This window comes from Alosa alosa, chromosome 16 (genome assembly GCF_017589495.1).
Source record: "Alosa alosa isolate M-15738 ecotype Scorff River chromosome 16, AALO_Geno_1.1, whole genome shotgun sequence".
NCBI lineage: Eukaryota > Metazoa > Chordata > Actinopteri > Clupeiformes > Clupeidae > Alosa > Alosa alosa.
The window spans coordinates 20855257-20865256 of record NC_063204.1 but is presented as its reverse complement, the minus strand read 5'-3'; the positions used below and the strand labels follow the sequence as shown (position 1 = coordinate 20865256).

The window sequence follows — 10000 nt, the reverse complement described above, 5'->3', positions numbered from 1 at the left end:
ATAGAGAGAGAAAGAGAGAGAGAGAGAGAGAGAGAGAGGGAGGGAGAGAGAGAGAGAGAGAGAGGGGAGACGCAGACTGGGCTGTCGGTGACTAATGAGACTTGGCAGACTCGCCGCAGCTCTCTTCACACTTAAGTATCAAGCAAAACATTTCCTCCCCTCCGAGGTCACTCTGAGCGGGACACCGAGGAGCTCAGCCAGGCCGCTGGCCTCCTGCTCAGGAGCAGAGGAGAGGAGGCCAGCGTTCAGGACTTTCAAGGGCACTGACACTTTTTTTTTTGTGTTGTTTGTTTTTTTTTCGGTGTGGCGTGTGGTGCACCCGCAAGCGCCGGGTCTGGGGGATGGTTCTGGTGATCTCCACCAACCCCAAACCCACCTCAGCACCCCAACACACACACACACACACCAGTGAGCTCCAAAGCCTTACCACTGCCAGCAGAAGAGGCAAACATCCAGCCAGACGCAACTAACCATGGCCCCTTCCCTCTAGCCATTACACCCCCACCAACCAGCCCCACCCCACACACACACACACACACACCAAGCCCTTTCACCCTGGGGCCAGATTTTTCACCATCGAACATGAATCAACCCCAGGCTGAAGAAGGGTAGTCTGGAGGGATGGGGGAGTGGGGGGCAATTTCATAGCGTGACTGAAGGGTCTGTGGCCTTGCCGGACAGTGACACCAGGCACTCAGCATGACACACGGACAGACAGAGCTCACGCCGAAACACTAGAACCTGACAAATTGCACCAGCCTCTCACACAAAAGTGCGGCTGTGTGTGTGTGTGTGTGTGTGTGTGTGTGTGTGTGTGTGTGTGTGTGTGTGTGTGTTTGTGTGTGTATGTGTGTGTGCAGCCGGCAGCGCAGGAGGAGAAGGAGACTGACAGCGCATGTAAAATTCATCAAGTCCCAAGGGTTCGGAGGTAATGCTTCACCGCAGTGGGCCGTAACTGAGATATAGGCACCCCACTATTAAATGGTTGTTGATGCTCAGCCTAAAACTTTAATGGAGGGCTCTTGCTCGTAACGTAATGCACACAACTCTATTGTGACTTATCTACATCTCGGTCTGGCTCTTAAATATTACAGCGAAAGAAAACATTCTGTTAAAGCGATCATGAATCTGGGGGTGTATACGTGTGTGTGTGTGGGGGGAGTAGATCTGAGCAGACAAAGCATGGTAAATGCTGATAGTTTGGACAAAACAATAGCCTCAGCAACATCTGACTGAAGAGAAGAGAGGTGTACTCACTTCTAAGTCGTTGAAGAACAAATGTGTGTCTGCCAAGTTGAAAATCATCTCTTCCATCCTGAGGCCTAACGACACCGACGTCGGTGGATCCTTAAGAGACAGAAAACAGAGAACATTTAAGCGTTTAGTATTTATTTTTAAGTATTCACCAAATTCTTTCCAAACATAAAAAAGGCTACAAACTACAGAGACAAAAAAAGAAGTGTGTAGAAATAATACATAAACACTGCTCCCATGAATACGCACTTCTGGAACCAATCAGCTATAGGCCTCTCCTTTATTAATTCATACACGTGGTTTTGGGGATGGAAATGATGGGAGTCCTGGGTGGCCAAAGGGGTTAAACGTTCCAGTCCTAATTATGCCATCCTGTTTGTAGTAAAAAGCCTGTCTTAGAAGGGGTGCTGAACTGCTACAGAGTGGGGTCAGAGTCCCATCGTAAATACACCATTCTCTACATACTTCTGGCCATGCATCACCAGCCAAACCTCTCACTACCAGGGATGCCAAAGCTCCCGACTCCCTATAGCCCGCCTGCTCCAGCCTCTCCCTGCACTTTATTGAGCCTCCGGAGGACTTTTTTAAAAGGTGATTCAATACACAAATGCACAGAAAAACGTCACATTTTTTATTTATTATTAAGACACACTCTTTCTTATGGTTTGCATAAACCTCTAATCAATAATGCCGCACACGATTGCCCCCACTCTCTCCGTGCTGGATTCAGTTTCCCCTGTAATGCAATACGGAGTGTAATGGTGATCTGGTTTGGCGGCATACACACAGGCAAGATTGACTGCACTCTAAATAGTTAATGACTCTCTGACAATGTGCTTTTTTCCCTCCCCCTGGGTAACCTAGACAACTGCAAATGCACAATTCCACAAACGAGCATTTGCTTAGGCGTGTGTAATTGTGCACTTTCTGCTGATGATATTTTCTACTGATGATATTTATCGAATGTGAACACACTGATTTTATAGCGGTCCACAGTGATGATTTACATCAGCTTATTTCTTCCATATTTAGTTGTTGTTGTTGTTGTTGTTTTAATCAAATCTCTAGCTTGCTTCATATTTTATCTAATTTAAAAAAAAAAATCCAATTTCAGACCATCACTGTTCCCAGCCTGAGCAACAGGAAGACAATAATGACCTTTTTGAGAGGGAAAACCACTTCACTTAAACCAATAACCACTTTTTAAACCTATTTCAGGACATGTTTAATACCCTAACGGTCTGTCTATCAGTGGGAGCTTGGTGCACTACTTTTCCTAAGTAGAAAAAAAGAGACAAAAGACAGCCAGAGGAGAGGGGGTTTGGCAGCTTTGCCAGTCCACTAATGCTGTCAGTTTGTAACGCAGTGCGGATTAAGTAGTAAAAGCAGCCAGGGAAACACCTGAGCTTTTTGCTGATTACTTGTCATGCTGGACAATGCAAATGTTTTAAACTACGGGGTGAGCAGGCGAAACCACACAAGAAGCGCACCGCACTGGTAAAGTCATCAAGAGACGAAATGAGGGAGACGCTTTGTTAACTTCAGATTAAATATTCATAGAGAAAGATAGATCATATCAACATGGTAGTTTCACAACACTGTGTCATGACTGGTGTATTCCCCTTTTTTATTTTTAACTAACAGGATAGTTAGCCAGCATCTGTCACACCTCCCTGTTATGTGCCGGCCATTTTAATAAAAGCAAGTTTGGTGTGTGGGAGGAATGTAAAGTGCAGCGTCTTGGGCCGCGGCGAATCCTCTCCAATTAAATCTAAACAATCAGTCAGCGAGGGAGTTAAGAATACAAGCGGGCCAGGAGACCAGAGCAGACCCCGCTGCTGTAGCCGCTCCGCCTCGGCTGTCTCTGCGCCGCTGCGCCCACCTGTCTCCTCCCGTCAGTGCCAGCCACGGGGCGCCAAGTATGCCCACCACCACCACCACCCCTACCACCCCCCTGCTCCCTTATTCACACCCCAATGCCCTCCCCCCCCCCCCCCCTCCCAGCCTCCCCAAAGCACCCCTCAGGCCCAGCGGCCACACAGCTGGCTCAAGCCATCAGCTTTATGGGAGCGAGCTGCCTTGATGCCAATTAGGAGAACTGATAACCACAGCAGTGTTCTCAGATACAGCGCTATTTTTAGACACTGCTCAACAACTCTCAAAAAAAAAAAAAAAAAAAAACAGAAAACAGACAAGAAATAAATGTTTTGTAACTCATAATTTGTGTTTATGCCTCATGTTTATGGTTATGTATGAGACAAGAAGCATAAACTACTACTCAACGCATCAAAGGCTGCTGTTAATACGGATACAGTAAGTCTAAGCCACTTGTCTTTCCCCTCTTTTATTGGCTTCATTGATGTGGCTACTGATAAATGTGAGTCAGAGTGCCGGTGGGCCAGAATGGCGTGAGTCAGCCTGTGGGACTGGAACAAGGTAAACTATTTGGTGACGCTTTGTGTCCGAGGCTGACTGAGAAAGACGGAGAGAGAGAGAGGGGGAAGGGAGCGAGGAGGGAGAAGGAGAGAGAGAGAGTGGGGTGAGGAGGGCAGGTGTGTTTTTTTTTTTTTTTGGGGGGGGGGCTGAGTTGGGAAGAAAGTGGGGATTGCTGTCAGGTTCTATATGGAGAGTGGCGGCGAGAGGAGACCCTATGGAGTCAGGAGGTCTTCCTGTTGGAGAGGGCTGCTCAGCTCAGCTCAGCACGGCTGGCAGACTGGGGGGAAGGGAGGGAGGGACAGGGCGTCAGGGGAAACAGGGGTGTCTCTGGGCCACAGCAGCACTCTCTCTCTCTCTCTCTCTCTCTCTCTTTCTCTCTTCCTCCATCTGTCTTTCCTTCTCTCTCTCTCTCTCTAGCATGCCCATCTGAGATAAAGTAAATAAACACTGGAAGGTTGGGGGTGAGGGGGTGAGGTGGAGGGAGCAGGGATCCTTCACCCTTAAAACAAAACACTACCCCCATCAAACACCCGCATTCCAGAACAAAGGGAACCCCTCCGACTGCAGGGACCGAGAGCCCTGGCACATGAGCACGCATGTCACTCTACGGGGGGAAAACTCTTCGCTCGGCTGCAAAAACCCACAAAACCCTTCCACTTCACAAAACTCCCCCACTCCAACCCCCTCCTCCTTCTGAACATATAGGAGTGGGAAAAAAACTGAATAAATATAACAGGGAATTTACATATCAAATAAAGTCCTCGATCGTCCAAGTTACATAAATATATGAGATCACTGCAAGCCATGAGAATTACAGATTGCCATATTTCCCAAATTGTTTGTTTGGAGAGTTTAAACTTAGATTGGACGGTTTACGTGCAACAACAAATACAGTGACCTCAGAAAGTAAACGTTTTTCCCTCATTTATACGTCTATACTCCTTGTGAACCTAATAACCAACAAAAGTCCCCAAACGTACAGCTGATACATCTGTCCTACGATATATTTAACTTAATTAAGTTCATATTCTTGAAAACACAAATAAAAAGATTAATTAAAAAGTTAAGAATCTACCTCAAACATCACAAAATGTGGGCTACTCTCTCCACTGACCATCTGTTTCACGATTGTCTACACTGGGAAGCTTTCGTCTCAACACATTTGGGAGTGAGAGGGAAAAAGCACAGCCACTTCATTAAAGCTAACAATGGATTATTTCTGAAGGTCAACAAGCAAAAAAAAAAGCCTTTAAGATGTGTCAATAGACATTCACAGTCCAACTGTTGCACAGCTCTCTCACTCTTCCGCCCTGTCACATAGCTCCAACAACAGCTGTGGTGGGACAAGGCAAATGCTTTAGCAAGGCCTCATCGGACCTATTAAAAAAAGAAACAATTATCTGGACGCTGAGTTCTGTTCTGCTCTGCTATGCTATGTTATGCAATCACACAGGCCACTACCCCCAAGTGATGCGCATATTTTACCAAGACGCTTTTTTTTTGGTTCATCCATTTGTAATACCAAGTTTTGAGAACTGATGTCCAACTGTCAGTCACTTACCCTCCCGAATCGGTTGGCGTAAGACCCTGTGAGCAAGGAATGGAAGACGATGATTGTTTCATCCAAGTCCCAGATGAACACGCGCTGGGAGGGAGAGCAAAAAAGAAAGAAAGTAAGAAAGAAAAAAGAAAGAAAGACCGAAAGAAAAAATCAATGGTGCTCTCTGTAGCATGCAAGGTGATCCCCTTGTCAATAGAGCAGGCAGGGTCAGAAGAGGGGGGGGGGTATTTATGTGCCACTGGTGAGGTGATGATCCATTTGCCCCTCTTTGGTCACCACCAGAGCACTCCACTGTTACCACCACCCCTTCCTGCCGGCCCGCTACATTAAGCCAATCAATAGTAAGAAAGTAATTAACTAGATATGTTAACATGCCATGATGTCTGGGGCCCTTAATGGGGCCCATTAACATCCTGAAGTGAGGATCATATTAATGAAAAGCTGAGAAATCATTAGCCTCTTGCTCATGACACAGAGGGTAATATTCATAAGGCATAAACAATGCATACCAGTTGGGCTTTAGGGTGTTTGTTAAAGTAATATTCCTGAGAGGTACTCAGTAGTAGTATAGAGAATATATATGGCAACATAATACATATAAACCAACGTACAATGTTCAAGTCAAGGGACAAATTAAACAGGAAACATTTTGAGGCACAGTAGCTTTACAGTAGTAGTTTTTCGTCTGCTACTGCTATGTCAGTAATGTCAAGGGAGCTGAATTGCACTAGTTCATTTGTTTAACACATTTAAAAATGAAAATGTATGCAGCCATATCAGTGCCTACATGTGTAAGTGAGCCTGTCTGTAAATTCATTTTCAATTCAAATTTCATTCAAATTTGTATGCATGTATGTGTGTGTGTGTGTGTGTGTGTGTGTGTGTGTGTGTGTGTGTGTGTGTGTGTGTGTGTGTGTGTGTGTGTGTGTGTGTGTGTGCACGCTGGCCTCAGACAAAGAGCAGGCGGCTCCTCACTACCTCAAGGTCAGAGTCCGGTGGTGGAGATGGGTTGTTGTTCCTTCTCCCGCGACCACGTGACTTTCCATCTGAGGCCCGACGCAATCGATCTGATTCTGAATCTTTAATGGGGGTTGATGGACTGTGGATTGTACTGTACTCGCCTGCATGAAAAAAGTGCATAAAAAAGACAGAGAGAGAGAGAGAGAGAAAGAGAGAGAGAGAGAGAGAGAGAGAAAGAGGACATGAGAGGAGATAATAAAAAAGGCTTTCACCTTCAAAAATGAACAGCGAGTACAGGATCCTCTTTCTTTGCCGAGAGCCTGCACGGGGGCCCACCGCCCACCTCCGCTAAACAGCCTGCCGATCTGATATTCTTACACCCCAGATACCATTTAGCAAATGATAATGGCGGCTTTGGTGCGCCCACATATCCTTGGAGCGCTTCTTAATTAAAGTGCTAAAGCGCTCTGGCCATACAAGATCAGTTAGAAATGAGATTGCGTAAACATATGGAAAATACATTTTGGTTTGCGACACATTATGTGTGGTGTTTCTAGAGACCTCCAGGTATGGATGGATTGACTCTTTCTAAATGGGAGTGAAGAGCAGTGCTAGTGGCCTGATGCAGGGCAAAGTTATTTTTATTTTCGTTTTAGTTCATTCAGCAGTTGCTTGAAGCTACTGTAGGTGACTGCAAGCACAGGGAATATTCTAGGTTTTACTAGCATGTGTTCCTTGTCAAATGAATAAATGGTGAAATATTGCTAGTTGTTTACTCTATCTAAAACTTTGTGCTTGGAATAAAAATCACTCTAAAAAAAGTTACCTGATCTAAGCAATCTGACACATTGATATTACCGTAAGAAACTGGAATAAAACTTCCCGGTTCATATGCTTGTCAGTAACCAAAATTAAAACTGACAGCAGAGTAATTAGCAGCAGTATGTTTAAATTATCTTTGGCTGTCCAGTTAGTCTTTATTTGAAAAAAGCTGGGCTGTGTTTACAGAAGATGGACTTCAACATCATTGCCCCAATAAGGCCAGTGTAGTTTTCACGCCACAGACTGTAGTATTTTCTCTGGCTCCAAAAGCAAAGAGGCAAATATCAACATGGCATGGCGAGCAGCAACACGGAATTATGGGATCTCACTTCTTTATTTTCACTCTGTGTAGCAGTACAGCATTCACTTATTGGGCAGACATATTAGCTACATGCACAGTTATTGTTTTCTGCTATATGGTGTGTGTGTGTGTGTGTGTGTGTGTGTGTGTGTGTGTGTGTGTGTGTATGAGAGAGAGAGGGAGAGAGAGAGTGTGTATGAGAGAAAGAGATAGAAAGAGAGAGAGAGAGTGTGAGTGAGAGAGAGAGAGAGAGAGAGTGTGTGTGTGTGTGTGTGTGTGTCGTCCTCACCTGCTGCAGGCTGCTCGGACAGGGCCTGGCTGGTGATGCTGGTGGGCGGCTCTTGGAGCGTGTAGGTGGCAGTGGTGGAGGGCGTGGTGGGGCTGGTGTTGTTGCTCGTCATGTAGGGAGACGTGTACGGGGAGCTGTTGTAATACTGCGCATACTGACCCTGGCCAAAGGTCGGGTAGGATGGGTAGTCCTGCAGCACAAAGAAGGGAGATGTCAATAGAGAGAGAGAGAGAGAGAGAGAGAGAGAGAGAGAGAGAGAGAGAGAAAGAGAGAGACAGACAGAAAAAGTGGTTGGTTGGTGGGTGGGGTGGGTTAGGGTGTTCTGTAACATGAGATTGCCCGGCTGTGATACTGCTACTTTACTGTGCGGATTCCAAAACGTAAACGCTAACATATGTCTCTCCTGTCCTACATCTGGATAGTGAGCTGTCTTCGCGTTTTTCCTTCTCTCTGCCTTTTCTTTGCGTCCCCCTGTCTCTCTCCAGTGGCATAATTCATGTGAGTGAGAAGTGCGAGGAACTCCTTGTCCTTGTCAAGACACAATGAATGATTCATATCACATGGACCAAGTGAAGGCATACATATGTCTCATAAAGATTTCCAGAGATGCAGGAAAAGTCCTCAAAACTGCCCATGTATAAGGTATCCACAAGAACCACAGCAACAATGCATGTGTGTGTGTGTTTTTTTGTTTTTTTTATGACACAAATATTTTCACAAGGATTGGGGCGGTATGAATTAGATTAGTACTACCTGTTGTGTACTATTGAATCCAGTTGAATTTGTGAGGGAATTGCTTCCAGCATACAATCCTGATGTTGTTGTAAAACTGCCTCCTGCAAGCATAAAAAAAGGGGGAAAAAAAGAGATACAATGAGTTATGTCTGTGCATACACAGAGCACAAGGCAACAGGGCAATGAATGAAGCTGATGTGATGCTTATGTACAATATGGGGGGAGGGAGTATATGTGTATACTACAGATGGTCACTGTGAGAAACAAAGCAATGAAGGGAAAATAGGAAAAGGAGGTCCTAGTGTTGGGGGTGGGAGGTGGGGGTGGAGGTAAACAGTAGCCTTATCTTCCTCTCCTATCAGTGAGGAAATCAGGACCACTGAAGGGGCAAAGAAAGAGAGAGAGAGAGAGAGAGGGAGGGAGGAGGTCTGATCCTTCAAGCATCCCTGGCTTTTCAATAACACAAACAGAGGATCTGTTGTGTGTGTCAGCACGAAGGGGAGGGGATGTGTGTGTGTTTGTGTGTGTGTGTGTGTGTGTGTGTGTGTGTGTGTGTGTGTGTGTGTGTGTGTGTGTGTGTGTGTGTGTATGTAGGGTGGGGCAGGGTGGAGGTGGAACTGTGTGTTTGTCTGACTGCGGGGGTCTTCTCCAACATCCTACCCAATGAATATGCAACAGTGTGTTCTGTTCTTCTCCAAAGGCCTGATCCACTCAAATGAATCACCTCTGGGCTAATTAATTCTCTTAATAGAGATACCATCTAATGACTTAATTAATAATACACACAACATGAGTTATATAGGGCAGGAGAAGCCTCAGGTCATATGCTCCGTGAACCATTAAAATGACTCCAGAGTCTCTCCCTGCACCTTTCTCCTTTTCTCACACCTGAATGGGTTCAGTCACAGTTAAAGGCACTTTTGAAGCCCATAATATCTGAGCCACCATGCTTGAATATGTTGCAGAAAATAGCTTTAGAGCCTGATAAACCACTAGCTAATTCAATACCTAAGTTCACCAAAATAATAAAAAAAAATCACCCCATTGTTAATCAGCACGCAAAATGTAACAAATATTTTTCAAATACACAGAACTATCCCTATAAAGTGACCTAAATGTCTTAAATCACGAAGAAACTGGACTTTATATAAAAATATTTGTGTATACATTCTGACTTTTTCTTTCAACCTCAGAGTTGTGGAGTTTGCAGGCAGGTTAAGTAGTCCTCTCTCTGAAGTTACAGTGCTACAAAAGGCACCTGAATGGACTTCACAGAAGTACTGCGGGGCCTATCTCTGACTTCTCTCCTGCTCTCCCTCTGTTATCGGAAAGCCAGCCCGGCATGAAAACGCACCAGAGATGAATTTACTGTGCCTTAAATGAGAGCGCAATTACACCTTTGTTCACGGAAACAAACGGAGTGAGAGGCCTTTCATCCTGCCGGTCATCACTTCCATCACGGGTGGCCCCCCCAGACCGTGACAAACCTAAAGCAGCTTTTCAGACCAAGGCCCTCAGTGTGTGTGTGTGTGTGTGTGTGTGTAAAGACTGCCTGAAAAGTTTCTGATTAAAGGTATTTTAAGGTTGTTTATTTAAGTAGCTCTTCACCAAAGCGATATTCAATGCAGGAGCAGTGATGGGT

General features: G+C 45.3%; 1 protein-coding gene across 10 annotated transcripts in view; it reads right to left on the bottom strand.

Moving 5' to 3' along the window:
• The window catches only part of eya1 (EYA transcriptional coactivator and phosphatase 1), a 50303-nt gene that overhangs the window by 20880 nt on the left and 19423 nt on the right, over positions 1-10000 (bottom strand). For all 10 annotated transcript variants that reach the window (XM_048266671.1, XM_048266673.1, XM_048266672.1 and 7 more), the window contains 5 exons: positions 8377-8459; positions 7624-7813; positions 6230-6372; positions 5252-5335; positions 1258-1347 (listed from right to left, as the gene is read on the bottom strand). In XM_048266671.1, coding sequence (XP_048122628.1) covers positions 1258-1347; positions 5252-5335; positions 6230-6372; positions 7624-7813; positions 8377-8459 — 590 coding nt within the window. The remainder of the gene's footprint in view (positions 1-1257; positions 1348-5251; positions 5336-6229; positions 6373-7623; positions 7814-8376; positions 8460-10000) is intronic.